This window comes from Mustela lutreola, chromosome 3 (assembly GCF_030435805.1).
Source record: "Mustela lutreola isolate mMusLut2 chromosome 3, mMusLut2.pri, whole genome shotgun sequence".
In the NCBI taxonomy this organism is placed as follows: domain Eukaryota; kingdom Metazoa; phylum Chordata; class Mammalia; order Carnivora; family Mustelidae; genus Mustela; species Mustela lutreola.
The window spans coordinates 136,281,685-136,309,183 of NC_081292.1; the positions used below are offsets into that span (position 1 = coordinate 136,281,685).

Genomic DNA, 27,499 nt, shown 5'->3' on the forward strand with positions numbered 1-27,499 from the left:
AGATCACCATGCCTGGAAAGGTCAGATGCGGCATTATAAGTATAGAGTATTTGCAAGCCAATGAGACAAGGGCAAGCTCGAAGTTAGCCCCGGAGTAGAAGGGAGTCCTGTTGCTTAGGCTTTTCGAACTCCCAATTCCTACACGATGAGAAGCTGTTTCTAAAGAAGAAAGGACCGGGAGTTATGATGTATTCACAAAGCAGTATGCTTATTAAGTGTCGGTTTAGTATGTTAGGTCTGCAGAGAAATCTATTTTTATTTGACTGGAAGCTAACATGGCACATGGGGTATGTATTTATATATGTGTATGTGTTTTTCCCTGCTAAATTTATTTGAGGCAGCTGTTTTATAGCTTTCAACTCTGAAGTTATAGATAAGTGTGTATTCGTTTGACAGAAGATTCGAGAACCCCGTTTACTGCCAGTACATGTGAAGCTTGGCTAAGCAGACGCATCAGGAGCAAACCATTTGTGTTCGCCAATCTGTCTCAGCAAGTCCCAGGGCCACTATCTTGCTAGAAGCCACTGTGTGCTTTTGAAAGCATGAAATTAGTTTTATACTGAGCACATGGTTTCTCATTTAGCAGCTCTTTTTATGGTAATGGTCAATTTATGGTTCACTGCCAGGATTTCGGTGTTCTGTCAAAGCTGATGGCTTCTGCTAAGGTGTCCGTATGAGATAAATTTTTAAAAAGCAGAGGGAGGGGGGCACCTAATTAGACCCTCAAGAAGAGACTCTTCCCTTCGACCTTGTCTCTTTTTTCTGAATGCATTGTCATTTGTCTGAAGTTCCTTTATGTTTTTAATCCAGACCCTACAGATTTAAAGTTACTAATGTTTGTCACTTTGGAATTCCCTGGATGTGTGACATCAAAATTGCTATGTTCTGAAGTGTAAGGTATTTTTTCATCTTTTTGTAATGCATTTGGAGAAGATCGCTCTATTAGTGCTGACTATATTGTGCAGGTCATCATTGGACTTACCTGCTTGTTTGGTAACACATCTTACAGCAATGCTGGAGAGAGGACCAGGCTTTTCTATATTTCACAGTTGATATAAAGTACCTGTACTTTATTATACATGCATGTGCTGTGGAATAAAACTAAACAGTCTGAAGATAAATTAAAAATGTTGAAAATACCGTCTTTCATGTAACTGCCTCATCTTGAGAAAAGCTCTCAAATGCTAAAATTATATAAATATTAAAGACAGTTTTTATTTGTTTCCACAGAGTGGTAATAGATGAAATGCACTTGTAAATATTGTAGGAATTATTTTCTTAGCCTTGTCTTTCCATCAGAAAATAACCTTTCTTGAAAGTTTTGCTAGTCATAATGCATTTTGAAATAGAGGTGGTCAAAACGAACTACCAGCACATTTAATGAAGTATTTATTCTTGTGTTTTTTCTTTGTATGGTGGTAATGGATATAGACAGATGGATTAGGGTACACATTAGAATGGTGCTATTGTACTTTATTTTTTTCCAAATGGCCTTGACAATGGAAATGAAAACACTTCTGAAATCTTGAATTTCATGATTTTTTTTTCTTTTTAATCCATGGATTTTAGCCTACGTTAAGTGATTTCACATGATTAAGCATCCAAGATAAAATGATATTTATTGAAATGCAGGCATATGATATGTTCCATTATAATTAGAAGGTTTTCTGATTTTCATTGAGGCATAATTTTAAACAACTTATTTTTCTTCTGCTCTTTTGCGGATGTCATGTCACAAGTCATCCTCAGATTGTCAGAGGGATTTTCCCTTAGATTTTGACTTACAAATAAATATCTCATGTTTCTCACTTCCCGAAGCCTACGAAACAAATTGGGTTTGTGGGTTGAGAATTAGAAGATTAGAAGGGATTTAGATTTCTGATGATCTAACATGTTTAGTAAATGAAACCTTAAAAGAAGTTTTAGAATGTCAGAATTCTTCTAGAACAGTAAAACTTGTCATATTACATAGATCATAGAAATTTACTAGTTGAAGCAAAGGATAATTTAGCATAAAATTAATAGCAATTTCTCTTTCACAAGAAGTAGGATTTAGAAAGTTATCATGGGGATGTGAGATTCTATGTATCTGTGAAATTCACCTGCATCTTTTTGCTTTTATATCAAGAGCTAGCAACCCTGCATTTCCTTCAGCAGATTTTAAAAATGATTAGTTATAAAATATAGCAGATAGTAAAGTAAGTAGTAAACCTACTTTAATTCAGAAACATTATGACAAAATCAAAGTACTATCCATGTTTGGTGAGCTATCCTGTTGTACACGTACAGTTGTTAGTTTGGACTAATTATATAGTTGGTAGTTTGTTTTGACGTTTGTTGCTGTGGTATTGAGTACTTTTTAGTATAAGTATGTCCCAGGCAGTATTTGGGACATACTTGTACTAAAAATTATTCATTGTTTAGCTGAAACTCAAATTTGACAGGGTCTCCTGTATTGAACATGGGAACCCTATCTAGTTTCTAAGTAAGAAGGTGAATCTTTATTACCTAGAAAATTGGGTCTGTCAAAGCCAAAATGGAGGCTTCACATTCCTGTAAAAGCAGTTCATACTTTTGGAGCTTATGCCTAGGAACTCCAAAGAAAACAAAGTTTCCATTTGAGAAACTTAAAATGGTATAAAAAATAGGATTGTAGAGCAGAAATCATAAGCACGGATATGAAAGCCTCCTATAATTACTGAGATAAAACAGTAAAGGCAGCATATTAAGTAACAGTTGTTGATAACATTTTAGATAGAGAATAATGAGAATTGTACAATTAATGCTCAATTGTTATCCTTTACCAACTAGAATATTTTCAGGATTGTCTTCCTTTAACAAGTTTGAGATTCTTACAAATTAACTATTTTGTTGTAGTTAAGATGCCTAATGAGAGGTCTCTCACATTATTCAATGTGCCACAGCTGAGTAGAAGAGAATAAAGATTTACTGTATACCTACTAGGTACCTCATACAGTATCAAAATATTTATAGACCGGTTTTTATTGAAGAACTACTTTTTAATATATTAATGTAATACCCATTGTACACATGTTATTTGTCAAAAAAAAAAAAAAAAAGAAAAAGAAAAGCAAAATCTTGTTCCCAGCCCAGAGTTACTCCAATTTTAACCTCACCAGAACAGAGCAGAATGTTCCATCCTGGTTCTGAATGCTACTTTTAAACATCTGGGCAACCTCCCCACAGAGAAATAGAGGAATAAAGATTCATTTTCCTTTATCTCACCTAAGGCTATATTTTAAAATCCTCTTTGCTCACTCAGACTTTGCATTAGCTTTCTTCTCACTTTTCACTTCCTAGTATCTCCCTCACTCACTATTTTCTTTTTTAATAAATATCCCCACGGAGAGTGGCTAGACATCAGTTAATAATTTGATTCTCAAGATAAAAAAAAATAGAAGTAAACTACTTATACTTTAACAGAATTTTGTGTTAGGCTACCCTGCACTTGATTAGTAAATAATGCAGAGGAGATGTTTGGGGTAACTTCTTTAAGTTAACCTTTTTATACCCAGTCTAAAATAGCACCTCAGTTCTCTGTCCATCACGTGACGTGTCAAACCAGAAAACCAATTCTGAGTCCAAACTGATCAGTTGAATGTGGGAGCAATTAACTCAAGTTTTGGAAATGGATTAACTCTTAACTACCCAATAAAGAACTGTTCAATAAACCATATCTTCTTTCAGTTAAATGGTACCTCCCACACCCACAATGATCTAATTCATTTCTCAGAGTCTATTGTTCCAATCCTGTCTGGCCGTGTGGTCTGTTTGTTACAGCAAAATACCAGTGTGAATCCATAATATGAATTTTAATAACTATGTATCCTCAAAAAACATTTTTCCTAACTTGTCCTCAGATTCTTAGGAAAGGGACTAGTAAGTTAAATTTGCTAGTAATTTGAGGAATTCTATTTCTTTTAATTTCCTAAAAGATGATATTGCTCAAAGCTATATTTTTTCGACAAATGGCAATTGAATAATAAACAGGTGCCTCCCACAGGAAATGCCTATTCTGTCAGAGCGAGGAATTTTCGTCTGCTTGTTCCATCCAGGGAGTCTGCAATACCATCAGGCTATTTAACCAAACATCTTTTTGCCGACATTTCAAATTGGTGTGTGAATTTCATTTGGAGATCTATGATAATTCTACTTCTATTTTCCCCCCTCTGATTCACTCTTTGGTAGTGCTGGTTTTTTAGAAGATGATGGAGGTAATGACTTTACATCTAGAAGCCCTCTGTTTCTACCAGCAAGTTAAGGTGGTATTTTTTTTTTTTTTAAGATTTTATTATTTGAAAGAGAGAGAGAGGGCATGCGCGAGCATGTGCATGAGCAGGGTGGAGGGGCAGAGGTAGAGGGAGAAACAGACTTCTCACTGAGCAGGAAGCCAGACGCAGGGCTCACTCCAGGGACCCCGGGATCATGACCTGAGCCAAAGGCAGACGCTTAAATGACTGAGTCACTCAGATACCCGAGGTGTATTTCTTTACTCAAGTGTTTTTTCTTGGAGAACAAGAAAGAGGAGCTTGAATTTTGAAGAAATTTCAAAATATTCAGGAGTTAGCAGATTCAGAAATTAATCCACAGGGATTTTTTTCTCGCATTTGTCTACATTTTATATATTTTTATTTTTGTGCAATGGGTAATACAATATTTATGACAAATTAGTTAATTCTTGCTTAACTGAAGTTTTCAAATATTGTGCAATTTAGGTGTATAACAACTTTTATGCAAATTAGGGGGAGCAAGCCGTGGATGTCACTCTGTATACACAATAGTTAGAAATCCTTTAATGGTTTATGAATCATGTTTAACTGGGGTAGGGAAAAAATAGGGATGGCTTAGAAATGATCTCTAACACTTATTTCTTGCTTTAGCTACAACTGATTTAACCAATATTGGACCTCTATCAACAAGTTTTATCATTGTCCTTTAATCAAGTGTTTGCAGTAAATAGTGCATAAAAAGGCTGAAAAACAACAGCAGTGATAATTGACACTTTCAAACCAACTATATGCCAGAGGCTTCATCTCATTTAGTCTTGTAACACCCTTATCAGTAAGTGCTGTTATACCTACTTTATGAGAGGAGGCTCCAGAATCCATGCTTTTAAACACTGCCCTAGAGACTCGCCTTCTGTAAGACATTTAACCAAATCTTTTTTTTTTTTTAAAGATTTTTATTTATTTATTTGACAGAGAGAGATCACAAGTAGGCAGAGAGGCAGGCAGAGAGAGAGAGGAGGAAGCAGGCTCCCCACCGAGCGGAGAGCCCAATGTGGGACTCGATCCCAGGACCCTGAGATCATGACCCGAGCCGAAGGCAGCGGCTTAACCCACTGAGCCACCCAGGCGCCCCTTAACCAAATCTTTTTGATATTATTTGATATTATTTTGTGAGTAGAATAGAAAACTGTGGACTGAATGATAATGTAATTTGGTAGATTTGTAATTGGTTGAATCCCTACACCCAAGTGTACCTGGCCAATTATTCACTTAAAGTGAGGGTCTAGGACTCTGCAATGACTTGGGGAGAACATTGATGACTTGGCTATTGCATCTGTAGATGACATGAAGGTGAGAAAATAAGTACATAGGGAAATACAACTAATATAAATCTCAAAACCTAGGCCACATCTCATACAAATAAATCAGAATCTCTAGGAGCGCTACACGGGAAGCAATATTTTTAAAACTCCCAAGGCGATTCCAATGGCAGTCCCAGTTAGAAGCACTCTTTCAAAAGATGGATCAACTCCAACAAGGTCAGTTTCAGCTACAGTAAATGAAGTAGGGAGAGAGAAAAGTTGTAGGAATATTAAACCATAAACTCATGAATGAATCAAAAGCATAACATGATCACCCCCTACGATCTTAATATAGTATTTTAGGTGGGATTAGAAGAAATTGAATACCTGTATCAGTGAAGTTTCCTCAGTTGGTCAGAGTATGCCTGAGGTTTGGGAGAGATGCAGAGAGCTTTAAGTGCTTTCATTTGAACTACCATGGCCAAGGTATGCTCAGTACTTTGCCAAGGAGAAGAGATCATTAGATGATTTATTATAACGTTTGAGTTATAGTGTTTCCTTTCTTTATTCCCCCTTCCTTTTTATTTGAATTTTTTTCTTTTTCTGTTTGTTTGTTTCCTAAATTTTTTATTGAAATATAATTAACATACAGTGTTATATTAGTTTCAGGTGTACAACGTAATGATTCAGTAATTCTATACATGACTCAGTGCTCATCACAATAGGTATACTTTTAATCACCTCTATCTATTTCATCAAATTCCCCCCATCTACCTCCTTTTCAATAAAGTTTTCAGGTAAAATTAAGATCAGTGGATGGGCTTTTCAGGAAGAAAGATCTTTATGTGATATAAAGAACTTTTTAAAAGAGTTGTCTGAATATGAAGAGATTCTTTTTTTGGACATAGAGTATGTCCCTGATTGAAGCAAAAGGCAGAATGTGACTTAGGTGTGTGATAGAGAAGAATAAGGATTGGATGGATGGTTAAAGTAGATGATTTTCCAGGGGCACCTGAGTGGCACAGTCAGTTCAACAACTGACTTGGTTTTGGCTCAGGTCATGATCTCAGGGTCCTGTGTCAGGCTCCCTGCTCACTGTGGAGTCTGCTTCAGGTTTCTCTCTCTTCTTCTACCCCTCCCCCTACTTGTGCGTGTACCCTTTCTTTTTCTCTCTATAATAAATAACTCTTAAAAAAAGTAGGTCTTTCAACTTTAGACTCTGTAATTGCAGGAGCATGTTAAATAAATAAGGTAATACATCAATGAGAATTTGTCCATTACATTAGTTCTGCATGAAGGAGAAGCAGCAGAGTGCAGTGATTATGGGGAAGTTTCAAGCATTCAAAGGTTCAAAGCCTTGGCTCCACCACAACTTAGCTGTATGACTGCGCAAATTACTTCACTTTCCAAGTCTCAGTTTCCTCAGCTGGAGAAGAAGAAGAATGGCTTCCATGCATGCATTTGCTGTAAAGATTAAGTGAGAGTATTGTATATAAAGTTCTTGGTGTGTCAAACTGAGGGAAAATGGCAAGAATATGATATAATCAGAAGTTATAGTAAAAGCTGTAAGATTGCCAATGATAGCTTTATGGTTTGGCATGAGGTACTCAATAAATGCATGAAGTACTCAATAAATGTAACCCATTATTACTTACAAATTATTCTTTCTTCTGTTATAGCTGTCTTCTAGTAAAAATTAGAGTTTGAGAGATAAAACCTAAAGCAGGTAAATTTTGGTGAGAAATACAGGGCTAGAGTGTGGAAGACTCAAATAACATGGCCCACGGGGGAGGCTTTGGGAAAGTGTAGGCCGTGAAGACTGCTGGGCATAGATACAGAAGGGAGATTTTGAAAGGAGATTGAGGAAACTAATTGCTAATTCTCATCATCCATTTCCACCCATAATTTCACTTGATCCCTACCATAACTCTGGGAAGTAAATAAAGTAGTTAAGTATTTGCTCATTACAGTAATATTAAATCAGCATCTGGGGAATGACTTGCCAAATAGCAGAACTGGAAGTCAAACCTAGACTTCTGAACCCCCGTTCAGCACCTTCCACACATCAGCTTCTTCTGCCTCCGTCTGTGGGCAGCCCAGCTCAAAGGTTTACTTTTGGAGGAGAAATTACCAGTTGGCCATAAACAATGTAATGAAGTTTGGAAATTAAGGGAAAATATGGAAAGGGTGTATGATCAGTGAATCAAATTTAGTCCAGGAATAAAATTTTAAAGCCTTCCTGTTGATTGGAAGACAGCTTGTAAAGAAGGTTGGAAAGATAATTAAAAGCTCAAGTAGTAACCTTACCAGTCAATAATGTTAACATTATTATCACATTTTATGGGATCTGAATACTTAAAGGATTTCTGTGTAATATAATTAACTATCCTTAACACACCCTTATTAAAGGGCAACCTTCTTTAGTATGGTATAACAAATCCAACGGTTAATAAGAATCACCATATATTAAAAGTTTAATGGTTCAGTGAGTTGGGAGAGGAGGAAGGGCAGAAGACAAAAGTTTGTGTTTGGATTCTGTTAATCAAAAGAGCTTAACAACATCTGAAAAACGGTGGTCAGAGGACAGGCTGTGTCCTTTTTTTTTTTTTTTTTTCAGACAAAGCTCCAAGTCCCTAGAATAAGTATCAAGTAAGATAGTTTGATAAATTATTCTGTATACTCTTATTTCAATAAATATAGATTATAAGTATAGATGGGTCACCTAAGATAATTTTTCATTGGATCAGGATCTTTAGTTTTTAGCTTTAATTGTCATGGTGCTTCTTGTAGACAAGCATATTATATATTTTTTCCTTATCCCATTTGAATATGTTTATAAAATGTAAAAACAGATTAGTAAGGTATATTTAAGGAACAAGCTTTTTACCCAAAGTTAACCATTTCTATATCTAATTCATATTCTCTTATTATACTTATCCCTAAATATTTTTCTCTCCAAGACTGCTTGAGCTAAGAACTATGTCCTAATTTTTTTAAATATGTGAACTTCACTACAACACTAGACACATACATAATAAATAATATATTTAAAACATTGACTAAGAGAGACTACCATTAAGTACAGGATCTGTGATTACTTGTCCAGAACTCAATACATTATTTGCTAATTGCCACTCATAAAAACATTTATCTAATTAAAAATACAGTGAGACTTTCTTATCAGATGGGCAAGATCAAATCTTATGATAATACAATGAGTTAGCAAATGTATGGTCATGGAAGTACTCTTGTTCATTGTTGGATGGAGTGTAAATTCATTTGTGTATTTGACAAGGCAATGTGGCAATAACTACCCAAACTTAGAATATGCGTATCTTTTGGCCCAGCAATTCCACTACCCCAGATTTAGTCTGTGTGTATGCTTGCATATGTAAACAAAGTCACATAGAGCAGCAAATTTTGTTGCATGTATCTATGTACAAATCCATACAGGACTTTATTCTGACATTATTTGTTGCAGGAAGATATAGAAAAAAATACCCAGCAATGGGTGATGGTAATAATCATGGTTCATCCATGCAAGGTGACATTGTCTTAGCCTGTTTGGGCTGCTATGACAAAATACTCCAGATGAAGTAGCTTATAAAACAACAGAAATGTCTTTCTCATAGTTTTAGAAGCTGGAAATCCAAGGTCAGCGGGCAGCATGGTCAGGTGAGGTCTTTTTTCCAGGTTGTAGACTTTTTGTGTATCTTCACATGGCAGAAGGGACACAGGATCTCTGTGGGGTCTCTTTTATAAGAACATAAATCCCATTTATGAAGACTCTACCCTTGTGACATAATCATCTCCCAAAGTCCCCACTTTCTGATGCCATCGCATTAGGCATTAGGATTTTAACATATGAATTTCAGTAACAGTAACAACTGATATGGGATAATGTGTAAGGTATAAGTAAAACAAGAAATATGCAGTACAAAATATATGTTGTTTCCATTAGAGATATGTTTGTGTGTGTATTAGGTATATACATACAAATATATGCGGAGAGAGAAGAAGGGGGAGGAAGGAGAAGAAAGAGAAAAAGAAGGGATGAATCCATTTCATAGGGAGTCTAGAGATGGAGTTCAAAGTAGAATTACTTTTGACTGTATTCCCTTTCATACTCTTTGAAGTAGACTTTCATTTAAGTATTATACCCTTTTGTACTCTTGAATTTTTTAACATACTTTTACTTTGGAGAAGTTTACTTTTGAGAATAACAGATATATTCATATAAAAAAAATGAAAGATGAAAGAGGCAGAGAGAAAATGATAGGAATGTGATGTAATTAAAAGTTGTCCCAGTGAAAGCTTGTAGAGTTGCCAGATGATGACTGCATGGTTTCCGGCCACGGTTAATAGGTGAGGAAGGCAGAAGCCATTTTCCCGGGTAATTGGATGATGATCCAGTCTATTGGCCTTTGTCCTCCCACATGTCTGTCCCAATGTGAAAAGCTGCTCTTTAGTCAATTCCTGAGCAGGTGCTGTATTGACCCTCTGTGTTCAGTCCTGGTGTCCAGCCTTAGCCTACCTGATGTGTGTTTTTCCTTCCAGAACTTTCAGGAAATACACTCAAGTATTCATGCTTGAACAATATCACTTGTGGGTCTCTTCCATAAAATCCGTTCAGATGTGTTAGTCCGTGTAAAACAGCAGGGACGTGAGGGACCTCAGCTTTGTGAAATGAAAACTTCTGAAGTACCTCAATGTGAGTCACACTAATATATGAAAAGGAAAAGAAGAAAGAACAAAACTACATTAAAATAATAGGAAGGCATGCCTTAAATCCACAAACATGACAGCATTCAGTATTGCACTGAGCTCACCCTTTTGTGCAGAGGGTTTGTTTTTTAATCTCATACATTTAGTTTTCTGAGAAATACATAATACTGGGTGATCTTACCTTTGGGACTGTAATACAAAGTCATGATTTGACAATGGACGTCTTATCTTCAATTCCTTTGCTTCTAGGGGTTTAATGCTGAGTGTGAATGTTAATTTAACACATTCTTTTTGTTTAATAACTCAAAATCCCAGCTGAGCTGAAGTGGGAGTGATTTTATATTATATTCAATGTTAGCTTGCAGAAACGTGGCATGAAGGACTTGGTTAATATTATGATCAGCTAACTGTTGATCAACTAGACATTTTCCTTCTCTCTTCTAATCGGTCTAAGTTGGCTACACTGCTGCTTTTTAAAAATATGCTCTTGCTTGCATTTGAAGATGATGCCTTTGGATTTTCACAGATACACACACACACACATATACACATTCACATATACACATCTCTATTATGATCAACTGCATAATTGCTGACATTTGTGCATTGCCTACCCCGGATTAAAGGTGGTTTGGGTTTGTGAATCCAAACAGAGCTAACTAGATGTGAAAGTCACAATATTAGCCTCATTGGCACGGTGCTCTAAGCTAACTAGATATAATCGTGGTTGACCTAATACTAATACTCTATGAATTTCCATCTCTCTTTGCCTCATAAAAATGGCAGCAGGAATAGATCAGGGAAAGATGACTTACAAACTTTCCATGTTACACATTTTTAATTTCAAAGAAGTGCCCAAGAATCAGCGCAGGAATTGTGATACTCAAACTGCAAAGGCTGAACCTTTGTACAGAAAGGAGATGTGAAGCTGAAAAAGTAGGACTTTCTTTCCTCTGATGGGCATTATTTCTTTGTGTAAAGAATGGTGGTTCGTGGTATGTCTGAGGGTGAGATGGCTGGGAAGAACTGTCAGGAAACAGCGTTTTGGCAGAGCAGACAAGCCAGTTGCAGGGGACCCCTGGATGCAAGTCTCTGGGAGACTTCCCAGCTGCAGCGGCATGTTACAATCCATTGGGGAACTTTTAAATAGTGCTGATGCCTACACTCTACCCCGATCAATTAAATCCAAACTGCTGGCATGTGGGTTTTTTAATGCTTTTCAGCTTGTTCTAAAACCACCTTAGAGACTGGTTCAAGGGGGTTGTGCTCTACTGGGCAGGTAATGGAGAGTCTTTGAGAAGAAGCACCACAAATAAGTTGATTGTGAAGGAGCGCTTCAGAGAGAGATTACAGAGCACAGTGGCAAGGAGTTTGGGATTTGGCAGCTGGCAGCCAGAGGTTCAATCCCTGACCCTGACTTTTATCAGCTCTGTGGGAAAGTTGTCTAAAGTCTCTAAACTCAGTTTTTGCATCTGTAAAACGTATCTGATTGGATAGGAGTGATGATGAAACAAAGTTGCATATGCTACAGAACCTAGTATGAGACTTAGAAACAAGACAGTTGTGAAAAATTAAAGCAGAGGTACACTTTTCTACATTTATAGCCTTGGCTTCATCTTTTGTACAAAAGTGGAACAATATTAGCCGGACCTGAACATTACAGATTGAAGGCCAATGTATGCATATTTCACTTGAAGACTAAATGCATTTCAGTCCGCTCAATATTTATTTCTAAAAACCTAGTCCATTTTAACAAGTGACTTCCATGATAAAGTCTGAGTTACATTTTTACAGTAAAAAAGATAAAAATATCCCAGTAGAACAAGTTTATAACTTTTGGTGCCTTAGGACATGCTAGTCATTGTGCAAAGCCAGTGGATGACAGGGTTTCTTTCAAACTTAATTACACTTTTGATTTTATGCTTCTTCTCCTTTATCTTGTCACCCTTCTGTCCCTTTCTCTTTGTGGCATAAGAATTTTTCTATTTCTTCACACTAAACCACCTGTCTATGAAGTCCATTCCTTATCATTCATTCATTGAGGTGTTTTTACAATGGTATTTATTAACCATAAATTTTGTCCTAAATTATTCTTTTATCAGTACAAAAGCTGTACCCAGTTTACAAATGAACTGTATTGCAGTAATTGATTTTTAAGTTACTTAGTGATTTTAAAACATTGTCATAAATTTAATATTTTCAAGTAAGTCTGTGCTTCCAAGCCAACTAAGTACTAAGGGGTTGGAGGACTGGGGGCAGGGAATGTCAGAACAGTAATGCACAATTTCCATAGGAAGAAGCAAAATTCATACTGGTTACAAAGTGGGAAGGGACAGGAGGTAACACCTAAAAAGTCAAGCTTGTATATTGAAATTGAAAATTTTCTATTAAGGAGAAGTCAGCATTAATTTCTTTTCTAGTATTAAGTTACATGGAAGAAAGTCTTCTTAGGGACTAGGAGAGTAAGGGAAGAAGCCATTCAAAGTTTTATATAGTTGATGGTTATATCATTTATCATCAAAATGGGACCCTTTTAAGAGTTATTTATGATTTAGCCAGGACCCAGGCATAAAGTCGGGTTGCTTTTTACTGTGATGTATGGCCACTCTAATTAGGGGTGTGGACAATTTTGGAATTTTTCCAACATTGGTATTAAATAGATCAAACGGGAATCCAGATATAGTTAGATTTAATAATTTAGAATTAACAATTAAAGTAATTCCAGCCTTGGAACACTACGGTATTCAGTCTTTCGCATTTCTGATTATTAATAGTTCCATGACCCTTGGAAATTTTAGGAAATTGGAGAAGGCAAATATTTCATGTAAACATGATCCAACTCGAAAAATAATAATGAAATTAGGTAAGAAGCTATACTAGTTAATAAGATATCTCTAATTTGAAAATGTGAGGTTTACCCTCTTGATTTTTACTCACATATTACCCTGTATACTTGAAAATACTGACAGGTTTACAATGGTTTACATAGTCTGTTTTTGAAGACCGTTTTGTGCCCTTAACATTCTGTTCTCATGGAATCTCCGGCAAGATTGGGTCCACCTCCAGCTGTCTCAAACTGAGTTTAATCACCAGGAAAGTTCTGCTGATTCTCAATGATGTTTGCTTGATTAATTCAGCTCTAGCTGTGTAGCCTTCTTACCTCTGTCTATCAATGTGTCCTAGAAAATTAAATGTTTCATTCTGGGATTTTCAGGAAACTTGAACAAAAAAGAAACTTAATTTCCCATTTTTCTGAGTACAAAAAATATTTTCATTAGTTTTCTTTAATCCAGTTTTTACTCTAGTGGTAAATATTTAATATGAACTAAATTTTGTTTGAAGTCGTGTTTTTTTTTTTTTAAGATTTTATTTATTTATTTGACAGAGATCAGGAGTAGGCAGAGAGGCAGGCAGAGAGAAAGGGGGAAGCAGGCTCCCTGCTGAGCAGAGAGAGCCCGAGGCAGGCTTGATCCCAGGACTCTGGGATCATGACCAGAGCAGAAGGCAGAGGCTTAACCCACTGAGCCACCCAGGTGCCCCAAAGTCGTGTTTTAGCTCCACTATGTTATTAGGATTTAACCTTTTTTCTGCCTGATACTCTAGCTTAAAATATAAATATTTGAATCTTTTTAGAAGATGTTACTTTGGGCTTTAGATTTAAGAAAAATTTAAAAACTATTTGTGCTACCCTGTTTTAATAATTTTTAGTAGTTTCCTGATTTAATATTTTATCAAGAATTCATAAATGGGTTATAAACCTGTAAATACATAAAATGACAAGACTACTTGAAGTGTATGTTTCACACTGATTTCTATCACTCATGCATTAAAGTAGCCCTGATTTTTTTTTTTTTTTTTTTTTTTTTTTTGTGGTCCCAGAGTTCTCCTGACTGAGAATTTACAGATGTTGTCTTTAGCAATTAAAGACCACAGTTTGCTAACCAATATTAAGGATTTCTGATGACATCAGCCCTTTGGAAAGAAAGTGCAACATATTGAGACCAGATAATAGTAGATTTAAACTAGAATTATTTTTAGAAATACTTCCACATAAAATAATGCTGCTTTCTTGGGGGCCAAAATGGGGCTTCACTATGAGAAAGAAAAAAATTTTAAGATCCCAACTTCACAAATGTGTCTCTTTCACACTCCTTTCCATATGAAAGTGGTCATGGTGTGGTGGAAAGAACACGAGATGATTTGGGTTTTCTGGGTTCTTATCCTGAGGCTGCACCCCCTGACTTTGAGAACTTGAGTAAGTCATATTAAGTCTCTGGGCTTCACATTCCTTACCTCCTATGTGAGAGATTTGGACATTTTTAGTACTCTTTATGAACCCCTTAAGCTGAACAATTCTAGGGTTATTTTTCATATGACTTCATTTCGTAGTGGCCTTTTTTTAGCATTTGTGTAGATTTTTGAAGATGGATTGCATTTGTAGTTAAAAATAAAAAACAAAAACAAGAAAATTTGCAATGTGTTCTGAGTTTCTCCAGAATTAGCTGCCCTGAGAACTTGAGGAATCAAACGAGAGATTATTATGGAGATGCCTCTGCTGCAGGAGTTTAGTGCATTTTGTTCAGGCAAAATTCTCACTGATTTTTGTCAGAGTCAAACTTGACGAAGGGCAGTTGTCCTCAGAGAACAGGAATGAACTGCTTGTTTTTAAGACTTAGGGCATTCATTGTGATTGGGGGAGGCTCTTCAGAAATATCTTACGTGCCTAGCTGGTTTATTAACTTCAATATGCATGCTTTTTACTACTAAATATCCTTTCTAGAGACTTCACAAAATGCCCCAGTGATGTGATTACCCACCCAATGAAAACCTGCTGCCTCCAGGCTAAGTCTAGGCATCTGCTCACAAGTAAGATTTTCTCAATGTTCAAAATAAATCTTTTCAGTCCCTTTATGGTAGCTTTGATGTGCTACATATGGCTTAAATATGTAGAATTTAGGTGTGACATGTTGTTTTTCCATGGGGGTTATTCAAAAGAGTTTTTATTTGGACGGGTTCATTGGTTACATTTTTAATCAAATAATTCCCAATCCAACCTTGTTTATATATAATTCTAAGTTTTTAAAAATAAAGCTTATATCTAAGCAGAAAGACTATATTATTATAGTCTACTTAAGAAATGTATAAATATTTTTGGGTAGTGAACATTAATGTTTTTCTCATGGTTAATCCTTAAAAGGCCAGAAGTACACATTTATAACTGTAGCAATCATTTACTTTGAAGATATTATTTTCCCAATTACATAGAACTTTTCCCAGGTATTTCATTATAAGATAATTCATGCTGTAGGATCCTAATATTGCTTAGCTAACACAACTCCCTTTGAAAGTTCTGTGGACCAGAAAATAACTCAGTTGTATTTTACATTGTTTTCAGTGTTATTTTTTGGAAAAACTAAACTGAAGAATATTTTTAAGTACAATAATTTAGAGTCCATTTAAATATATTTTCAATTTATAAGAATAATTTTTCAGAATAATAATTCAATTTATAAGAATAATAAAGTCAAAGAAACTGAAATGTTATCTGATAAATTGTCTTCCTTTTGCTATACCCAAACCGAGGCAGCAAGGGATCTGTTTTTAATGTTGAGTACTTATTCATTTATTTGAACTGATCACGTTAGTCCAGGAGTTCCATGAAACACCCACATGAAACTCTACTTGCTCCAAAGGATTAATATTTCAAGATGGAGTGCCATGCTGATTTAAATCATAAGGGAGTACTTGGGTTGAAGTGATGTGGCTTCTGGTCTCCATTTTGCATTCAATGGCCTAATGTGCAGTCAGTGTCCTTTGGGCTACTTTTTCAACCTCTCTGAGGTTTAATTTCCTCATCCTTAAGATAAGGAAAGTGATATCTGCTCTACAAAACTTACAGAGATGCTATGCCTGTTACATGAAATGATGTCTTTGAAAGATGTTTATAAAGCACAAAGACAGCATCATTACTAATATTATTTCCTCTTCCTCCTCCTCATCATTTTAAATCCCTTATTAAGAAAACAGAAGCAGCCCATATTTTTCTGGCTGCTTCTTTCGCTACTAATATTGGACTTTGCCCTCATGAAGTAATGTAGAAAGTCTAGAATAGGAGCGGTCAAGAGTGACATAATGAGGAACGTGTACCTCCACCATCACAGTTCATTGAGTTCTTACTTGTGCCAGCCACTATGCTAAGTCCTTTTTATATAAAATCACATTTAATGTTTAAAAGATTTCTGGGCTGCCAAATAATGGTAACTAATTTGTTAGGGCAATGAGTAGACAGATTTTAATGATGGAAAACACACAATACCAAAGGTGACCTTCCACACTCTTCCTTTTTTAAATTGTTATTTCAGATTTGTGGGAAGGAAATTTAAAAAGGCTGCTTCAGAGAGAGGGTTTGAAATGACCATTATCTATAAGAATGCAAAAGTGGGAACTATAGCTTAACTCTAGGGAAATAAGCAACTGCTGTGACTGTAAGATTTCATTCTTCCATATCTTTCCCTCTAAGGTTCTTAGGTAGTGTGGTATTTGTCTGGATTATCCTACTTCGATTTTTTAAACATTTGTACATTTAGAAGGACTCATGCATTTGGAAGAATCTGGGATTCTTTGTTTGAAACATCTCATCAAATTGGAGCATAGTCATTGCTGTCAAATATTTATTTTTCTAGTCTTTCTCAAACATTGTGCATGGTAACTTCTTATTAAAGTTCTATGCTTCAGGTTGTTGGTTTTGCACCATTTCTTATCAATTTCACACCCTAGAGCATTGTGAAACTGACAGAACTAGAGAATTGGAGAACATTATGACTACATACCAAAAATACATTGTGTAAAAACCTAACACCTTAATTTATAGCATCCAGAGAAAATGTCTAAAATGACTTTATGTACATGTATCTCAAAAAAAAAAGGGAAAACATGTATACTTTTATATGTATACATATATAAACGCACACACATTTACACACATGGAAATATTTATATATATGGTGGGTAATTTTAAGGTAGTCAAACCTTGTTTTTGTTATTGACTCTACAGATCATGCCTAAAAAAGCAGTGTTTCATTTACGACTAACCTTTTCGCTTAAAATTGACAATCCCCTAGACTAATTTCACTTGACATTTCTAAATACTTAGGTGTTTAGAAATCTGATTATTTGATTGAATGTTTTATACTTTATCTTTAATCAGAGAAGCCTTTTTTCTTATTATACTGAAGTTTTGAAAAATGTGTAGTTGATCTAATGGGTGAAATTGAATATTCATTCTATGAATTTAATTATTGTTGCATAGTTTCCCATGGATATACAGTAATAATATTAATTCATGGCAATGCTCATTTGTTTATATTCATTGTGAAAATTCCATAAAATCATAGATGAGTATATACTTACCAGTAAGGGCATAGATTTGGAATTCATATAAAGTGCATGTTGGTCATTGAATAAGCTTTTTATTTTTACATCAAAATTATTAATGTTTTAAACTACAGAAATCTAAAATTAAGAATCTTCTGTAAACAATATTTATATGTGCAGGCACTGTTCTGTGCATCAAGGATGGTAGTTCCTCCCTAACTTCCTAGCTACAATGTAAAGAGAAGTTATTTATTAGAATTTGGTTTAAACGGTCAAAGTAATCATTAACCTCTTAGAAAGAACCTCAATTTCAATATTTCTATTCAGAAAAGCATTACCGTAGCCTCATCTGCTGGTCTTGAACTGAAATTATATTTGAATAGTGTTCACTAAATGTGAATTCTTATATTATAAACACTATGCTGGATCAATTTATATGAATGGCTCTATATTATATAAACTCTTACAAATGAATTGCTAACATGTTTGTTAACTGTTTTTAAGGTTTATTTCTTAGTAGGACAAATTTTAGATTGATTCTACCATGGGAGTTAGATCTCTGGAAGAATCTACACATATAAATATATTTTTTGAGTACCAATTCAGCTGAACCTTCAGACGACTTTGTGTAATTCTGTAGATTTTGCTCTTAATAACTATGTTATCATATATCCTTTACTTGGTTTTCTGATACTTTTAAGTTCCTTTTTAAATTTTCACTGAGACAAAATTATACTGCTATTGGATATACTATTTTTATATGATATAGAAGCAGTAATATATGTGAGTTTTTGATTTTACTATTTTATTATTTTGACCCAAATTGATAATCAAACAAAAAAACTTAGCCCAATTAGTATGTTAAGGACATGTATTTTTTTATTGTAAAATATAAAATATTTTCAAAGGGTGTATAAAATATAGATGTAATTTTGAAAAGATCAAACTCCCGAATAACCTAACTCAAAAATAAAACTCTACCTTAGATGCCCCTTACTTCTTTCTTACTGCCTAGAAGTAATTCTTCTGCAGAATTGTCTGTTAGGCTTTTGCTTTTCTTTATAGTTTACTAATAAATATGAATATGTCTTTATAATACTTTTAGTTTTGGGGCTGGCTCAATCAGTAGAGCATGTGACTCTTGATCTCGGGGTTGTGAGTTCAAGCCTCACTTTGGGCACAGAGCCTACTTAAAAAAGATAAACAAATAAATAAAAAATAGATTTAGCTTTTCCACTAACATAATTTTTGAGATTCCTTTTTATATATAGATGTAGTTTATTCATCTTCAGTGTTTTATATTCTTTTATATCCCATACTCCAATTTATTTACCCATTCCACTGACAATACACATTTTGGTTATCATCTTTCTTCCTTAGTTTGACTTAGAAGCAGTATTGTAGATTCTAAGAAATCTACATATGTAGATTTCTCCAGGTTATATAGTTATGTTCTGTAGGCCCTACACTTTCCAGGAAGTGGAATTTTGACCTAAGAGATGTACATTTCAACCTGAAATGACAATTTTATCTGTTTTGCTCATGCTGTGGTCCCAGAATAGTACCAAATGTATTTTAAGTAGTTAATTAATACACACTGAATGAAGAAATGCCGAACTATTTTTCCAAGTTGAGGTATCACTTCATACTCCAACCAACAACAGATAAGCTTTCCATTGTGTTAACTCCTTGGCAGCACTTGACATTATCTGATTTTTAAAAATTGTTGACAATCTGGTGGTTGTGAAATACTGTCTCACTGGCTATTTAATTTGCATATCCATGATAACTAATGAGGTGAAGCATCTTTTCATGTTTACTGGCCATTTGTGTTTCCTCTTCTGTGAAATTTCTATTCCTACTCAGTTACCACCTTTGAGTCATTAATTTTTTAAAAAGTTTATTTGTAAGCAGTTATTTATATAGTACGAATACTGTACTAATCCTCCATTTCCTATGTTGCAGATATATTCTCAGTTTATAGCTTCAGTTTTCACTGGTTTTTAGTGTCTCTTGTTAAAGTTAACCTTCAACTTTAACATAACCACATGTTTCTAGTGCTTTCATGCTTTGTACTTTTGTATTCTGTTTAAGAAGTCTTCCTACTTCACGATCATACAGATCCTCAATGTATTCATCTTCTACAAGTGCTGTAGTTTAGCTTTAAACCTTTCGTCTACCTGGAGTTATCTTTATACAGTCAATTTTATGCAGTTTTCTTTTTTCTCTATAGATAACCAATTGTTCCAGAGTCATTTAGTGACATACTTTCTTAACACTGGTTTTCAGTACCCATTCTGTTAAAAATTAAGTGTCTGTATATGTCCAACTTATTTCCAGAGTCTCTGTTTTGTTCCATTGGCTCATTTTTCTGTCCTTACACCAAACCCATGCTGTCCTAATAGTACAGACTTCTAAAAAGTCTTTATAACTGTTTCTGCCAAGCACTCCTTTTTGGCTTTTTACTTCAACAATTATATCTATCTCAGCCATTTACTCTTCCATACAAATGTTGAGCCCTCTTATCCAATAGCATGGTCTACCATGCTCAATTTATCTCTTCTTTTAAAGTCTTTGCTGTAAGGTTTTATAATTTTCTTCAAAAAAAATGGCTGGAATATCTTTTGTTAGATATTTTTTATATAATCATATCATCTTACAAATAGTATCCATTTTATTGCATCTTGTCTATTCTTTATTCCTTATACTTTTAAAAACTTTTTATTTTACTATACTGGTTACAACCAATAAAAATTTTTTAAGATTTTATTTATTTATTTATTTGAGAGAGAGAGAGAGAGAGAGAGAGTGAGCTAGGGTTGGGGGGAAGATGTAGAGGGAGAGGGACAAGCAGCTTTCATGCTGAGCAGGGAGCCTGACTAGGGGCTCAATCCCAGGACCCTGAGATCATGACCTGAGCTGAAATCCAGAGTTGGCTGCCTAACTGACTTAGGCACCCAGGCACTCCTAGAACCAATAATTTAAACAAACAAATTGGTAATTTAAATAGGAATGGTCAAAGTGTACATTCTTTTCTTATTCCTTTTTTTTGTGTGTGTGTGTTCTTTTTTTTTTTTAATATAATTTTTTATTTTTTATAAACATATATTTTTATCCCCAGGGGTACAGGCCTGTGAATCACCAGGTTTACACACTTCACAGCACTCACCAAAACACATACCCTCCCCAATGTCCATAATACCACCCCCTTCTCCCAAACCCCCTCCCCCCAGCAACCCTCAGTTTGTTTTGTGAGATTAAGAGTCACTTATGGTTTGTCTCCCTCCCAATCCCATCTTCTTTCATTTATTCTTCTCGTACCCACTTAAGCCCCCATGTTGCATCACCACTTCCTCATATCAGGGAGATCATATGATAGTTGTCTTTCTCCGCTTGACTTATTTCGCTAAGCATGATACGCTCTAGTTCCATCCATGTTGTCGCAAATGGCAAGATTTCATTTCTTTTGATGGCTGCATAGTATTCCATTGTGTATATATACCACATCTTCTTGATCCATTCATCTGTTGATGGACATCTAGGTTCTTTCCATAGTTTGGCTATTGTGGACATTGCTGCTATAAACATTCGAGTACACGTGCCCCTTTGGATCACTACGTTTGTATCTTTAGGGTAAATGCCCAATAGTGCAATTGCTGGGTCATAGGGCAGTTCTATTTTCAACATTTTGAGGAACCTCCATGCTGTTTTCCAGAGAGGTTGCACCAGCTTGCATTCCCACCAACAGTGTAGGAGGGTTCCCCTTTCTCTGCAATCTCGCCAGCATCTGTCATTTCCTGACTTGTTGATTTTAGCCATTCTGACTGGTGTGAGGTGATATCGCATTGTGGTTTTGATTTGTATTTCCCTGATGCCGAGTGATATGGAGCACTTTTTCATGTGTCTGTTGGCCATCTGGATGTCTTCTTTGCAGAAATGTCTGCTCATGTCCTCTGCCCATTTCTTGATTGGATTATTTGTTCTTTGGGTGTTGAGTTTGCTAAGTTCTTTATAGATTTTGGACACTAGTCCTTTATCTGATATGTCGTTTGCAAATATCTTCTCCCATTCTGTCAGTTGTCTTTTGATTTTGTGAACTGTTTCCTTTGCTGTGCAAAAGCTTTTGATCTTGATGAAATCCCAATAGTTCATTTTTGCCCTTGCTTCCCTTGCCTTTGGCGTTGTTCCTAGGAAGATGTTGCTGCGGCTGAGGTCAAAGAGGTTGCTGCCTGTGTTCTCCTCAAGGATTTTGATGGATTCCTTTCGCACATTGAGGTCCTTCATCCATTTTGAGTCTATTTTTGTGTGTGGTGTAAGGAAATGGTCCAGTTTCATTTTTCTGCATGTGGCTGTCCAATTTTCCCAGCACCATTTATTGAAGAGGCTGTCTTTTTTCCATTGGACATTCTTTCCTGCTTTGTCGAAGATTAGTTGACCATAGAGTTGAGAGTCTATTTCTGGGCTCTCTATTCTGTTCCATTGATCTATGGGTCTGTTTTTGTGCCAGTACCATGCTGTCTTGATGATGACAGCTTTGTAATAGAGCTTGAAGTCCGGAATTGTGATGCCACCAACGTTGGCTTTCTTTTTCAATATCCCTTTAGCTATTCGAGGTCTTTTCTGGTTCCATATAAATTTTAGAATTATTTGTTCCATTTCTTTGAAAAAGATGGATGGTACTTTGATAGGAATTGCATTAAATGTGTAGATTGCTTTAGGTAGCATAGACATTTTCACCATATTTATTCTTCCAATCCAGGAGCATGGAACATTTTTCCATTTCTTTGTGTCTTCCTCAATTTCTTTCATGAGTACTTTATAGTTTTCTGAGTATAGATTCTGTGTCTCTTTGGTTAGGTTTATTCCTAGGTATCTTATGGTTTTGGGTGCAATTGTAAATGGGATTGACTCCTTAATTTCCCTTTCTTCTGTCTTGCTGTTGGTGTAGAGAAATGCAACTGATTTCTGTGAATTGATTTTATATCCTGACACTTTACTGAATTCCTGTATAAGTTCTAGCAGTTTTGGAGTGTTAATAACAAAATCAAAGAAACACATCAACAATAATACAATAATAGTAGGGGACTTTAACACTCCCCTCACTGAAATGGACAGATCATCCAAGCAAAAGATCAGCAAGGAAATAAAGGCCTTAAACGACACACTGGACCAGATGGACATCACAGATATATTCAGAACATTTCATCCCAAAGCAACAGAATACACATTCTTCTCTAGTGCACATGGAACATTCTCCAGAATAGATCACATCCTGGGTCCTAAATCAGGACTCAACCGGTATCAAAAGATTGGGATCATTCCCTGCATATTTTCAGACCACAATGCTCTAAAGCTAGAACTCAACCACAAAAGGAAGTTTGAAAAGAACCAAAATACATGGAGACTAAACAGTATCCTTCTAAAGAATGAATGGGTCAACCGGGAAATTAAAGAAGAATTGAAAAAAATCATGGAAACAAATGATAATGAAAATACAACGGTTCAAAATCTGTGGGACACAACAAAGGCAGTCCTGAGAGGAAAATATATAGCGGTACAAGCCTTTCTCAAGAAACAAGAAAGGTCTCAGGTACACAATCTAACCCTACACCTAAAGGAGCTGGAGAAAGAACAAGAAAGAAACCCTAAGCCTAGCAGGAGAAGAGAAATCATAAAGATCAGAGCAGAAATCAATGAAATAGAAACCAAAAAAACAATAGAACATATCAACGAAAGTAGGAGCTGGTTCTTTGAAAGAATTAATAAAATTGATAAACCCCTGGCCAGACTTATCACTTTTATTGTAAATTGTGTAATACTCAATATTTTTTTAGTTTTATTGAGGTATAATTGACAAATAAAATTGCCATATACCTTAAGTATCATACAGTATGATGATTTGATATACATATACATTGTGAAAGGACTCACACAATCAAGTTAATGGACACATCAATCACCTCATATGTTTATCTTTGTGTGTGTGTGTGTGTGTGTGTATGAACTCTCTTAGGTTCTGCTCTCTTAGGGCACCTGGGTAGCTCAGTCAGTTAAGCATCTGCTTTTGGCTTAGGTCATGATCTCAGGGTCTTTGGGATCGAGCTCTGCATCAAGCTCCCTGCTCAGGGAACCTGCTTCTCCTGCTGTTACCCGCCCCCCTCCCCTTGCGTGTATGTGCACAAAAATAAATAAATACGATTTTTTATTTTTAAAAAAGTTCTACTCTCTTAGGAAAATAAGTGTTAGACAATGTAGTATTACCAACTGTAGTCATCATGTTAACATTAAATCCATACTCATGACTACTGAAAATTTATACCCTTATAGCATTATCTCTTTATTTCCCCCTACATCAGCCCCTGGCAGTCACCATTCTACAATCTGTCTCTAGGAGTTTGGCTTTTATTTATTTATTTTTTAAATTTCACATATATTGATACCATGCAGTGTTTTCTGTCTCTGTCCAGCTTTTTTCCCTTAGCATAATGCCCTAACTCCTTTCAGGACCATCCATGTGGTTACAAATAGCAGGATTTCCTTCATTTATAAGGCTGGCTATATTCCTTGTATTTCTAAAATCCATATATTTCTGATAATTTCTAGAGAAATAGAGGCAGATATAGATATATGGATACAGATATTCATATAGATATGGATATAGATATAGATATGGACATAGGTATGGGTATAGATATAGACAATCACCTTTGTGATTGTCTAAGCCACTGCCTTTTTTCTTAGTATCTCCCAGTGGTTGAGCACATGCCAGAACTTGTCAGTGTTTCAAAGAGGAGAATTGCAGTCAGCACCAAGATGCAGGCCTTTTCAATGTGGATATTTCTCAGTTGCCCTGTGTAGGAGTCACTCAGCTAGTTTCTGAATTTCTCTCAGAGGAAATTGCTCCATGTATAGTCGGTGCATCACATGGAAGGGGGAAATTCAAGAGCCTCCTATATCGCCATCTTGGTCGAGACACCCCGTTTTCTGGTAAACATAAAGAGGCAGAAGAAAACAAATGCTTTAGAAATATTTTGCCTTTATTCCCAGTCTTAAAGAGAATATTTTTAAATTTCACCAAGAAGTATGAGATTTTTTAGGGGTGCCTGGGTGGCTCCGTGGGTTAAAGCCTCTGCCTTCGGCTTGGGTCATGATTCCAGGGTCCTAGGATCGAGCCTCATTTCGGGCTCTCTGCTCAGCAGGGAGCCTGCTTCCCTTCCTCATAAATGATGCTGTATCTTATTAGATGCTTTTTCTGTATTTATTAAAATGTATCATATGGTTTTACTTTTATTATATATGTGTATATAGTTAATCAATTTTCTAATTAAACCAACTGTGTAAATGTGCCTAGCTCATAATATTTAACTTTTAATCCATTTCTGAATTTAGTAAGCTAATAATTTTTATGATTGTTTAATCTGTCTTCATGAGTGAGACTAAATTTTTTCTTGTTATCCTCATGTACTTTTGTTATAGGAAATACTAGTGTCATAAAATGAATTGAGGAGTATACTCTTCCACAACTTACAATGGGGTTACACCCTGATAAACCCATGGTAAGTTGAAAATATCACAAGTCAAAAAGTGCATTTGATATGCCTAAAATGTATCGAACATCACAGCTTAGCCTAGCCTACCTTAAATGGTGCAGAGCACTTAAATTAGCTTAGAGTTGGGCAAAATGATCTAACACAAACCCTATTTTATTAAAAAAAGTGTGCATTAGCTCATGTAATTGACTTCATACTGTATGAAAGTGAAAGCCAGAATGGTTATATTGGTGCAGAATGATTGTAGGTGGTTCAGTTGTTTATTCTGGTGATGGGGTGGGTCGCTGCCTCTGCCCAGCATCACAGGAGAGCAGCAGACTGCATATCACCAGCCCAGGAAGAGATCAAAATTTGAACCCCAATTTCTACTTGAGTTCACATTACTTTCACACCAGCCTGAAGTTCAAAAGTCATAAGTTGAACAGTTTTAAGTCAGGGGCCATCTGTATCTTCCTTCTTTTCTCTTTGGAAGAATTTGTGAGATTGCTTTTATCTGTCTTTTAAATGACTGGAAAAACTTACTTTAAAACCAATCTAAAATGACTCAAGTTTTCTATTTCTACTTGAGTCAATTTTGGATGATCTGTATTTTTCTAGGAATGTTCCCATTTCATTTATATTTTCCAAATTGTAGTATAAATATATAATTATAACCCTTAATAATCAGTTTGAATCTTTGACACATCTCTAATCTTGCTGTTTTTATTACTATTATTAACATTTGTGTATTCCTTCATAATGTATTGAAACTCTTTTTATTGCATACTTTTTCATCTCTAGTAATTCTTTTTGTCTTAAAGTCTATATTTTGGATAATAATTACTAGGGGAGTTTTTAAATTATTTTTTTCTATGTCTCCTTTAAAAGCCACATAGCTTAAATTTATGTTTTTATGTTTTACCCCTATCTTTATTTTGAAACTATCTGGAGAGTTTAGTCCATTTATGTTTATAGCAATTACTGGTATGCTTGGATTTCCTTTCTATCATCTTATCATGAGCTTTCTATTTCCTTTTTGCCTTCTCTCAATTTTTTTTAAGAGATTTTATTTATTTATTTGACAGAATCACAAGTAGGCAGAGAAGCAGGCAAGGGGAGGTGGGGGAGACAGCCTTCCTGCGGAGCAGAAAGCCAAATGTTGTTTCCATCCCAGGACCCTGAGATCATGACCTGAGCCGAAGGCGGAGGCTTTAACCCACTGAGCCACCCAGGCGCCCCTTTTCTCAGGCTTTTAGATGGCATGAGCTTTGCTTTTTTGTAAAATCCCATTTCAGATTTTTACATGTTTGGAGGTTTATATTCTACTTTGCTCTTTTAGTGTTTACTCCAGATATTTTTTAACATGGTACTTAAAGTCTAAAATTAATCAGTATCTTTGCCATCATCCTGAAGTATATAGGTGCTCTGACATTTGTATTCTATTCTTGACCAGTGTTTTCATTTTGGGTAATTTTGTCAAGCAAATTAGGTATTATTATTATGGTTTTAAATTGTCAATGTATTTTTAGGTTTACCCTCTAGAGGGATCATCAAGTCTAAACCTGTCTTGAGGGGCGCCTGGATGGCTCAGTGGGTTAAGTTTCTGCCTTCGGCTCAGGTCATGATCCCAGGGTCCTGGGATCTAGCCCTGCATCTGGCTTTCTGCTCAGCAGGGAGTCTTTTTCCCCCACCCCCACCCCTCTTCTGCCTGCCTCTCTGCCTACTTGTGATCTTTGTCAAATAAATAAATAAAATCTTAAAAAAAATAACCTGTCTTGAATGTCTTGATGGCCTTGGATTTACCCTCTGCCAACATTGTTTCCTTGAAAATGTACTTTGTTAAGATAAATATGGAATGTCAGCTATATTCAATATTGTTTATTGTGGGGTACACACCTTATTGGGATTAAGAAGACTGTTATCTGACATACAAACCCAAAGGTCCATGTGATCACAAGCATATGAAAATCTGTCAGAAAAAACATAACCTCAGCTTCCTTTGGTAGTTCCTTCATAACTTCAAATGTATCTTGTAGAGACTTATAAAATATACTCAGAGGCGATTACAAGATGTGATTTCCTTCATGTCTGAGGCTTCCTTATGCCTGAGAAGCTTGCATTCACTTGTGGGATCTCATTTCTTACAATTGAGTTGAGTAAATTTTTTTTTAATTTTATTTATTTATTTGACAGAGAGAGATATCACAAGTAGGCAGAGAGGCAGGCAGAGAGAGAGGAGGAAGCAGGCTCCCTGCTGAGCAGAGAGCCTGATGTGGGGCTCAATCCAGGACCCTGGGATCATGACTTGAGCTGAAGGCAG

General features: G+C 35.6%; 1 protein-coding gene across 12 annotated transcripts in view; it reads left to right on the plus strand.

Moving 5' to 3' along the window:
* Nucleotides 1–27,499, plus strand: part of ZNF385B (zinc finger protein 385B) — a 408,372-nt gene that overhangs the window by 115,179 nt on the left and 265,694 nt on the right. Inside the window, exon 2 of one of the 12 annotated variants that reach the window (XM_059166883.1) lies at nucleotides 15,057–15,142. The exons of the other annotated variants lie outside the window; for them this stretch is intronic. Within the exon in view, the coding sequence (XP_059022866.1) occupies nucleotides 15,097–15,142 (46 nt within the window). The 5' untranslated portion in view covers nucleotides 15,057–15,096. The remainder of the gene's footprint in view (nucleotides 1–15,056; nucleotides 15,143–27,499) is intronic. 12 annotated transcript variants of the gene reach the window in all.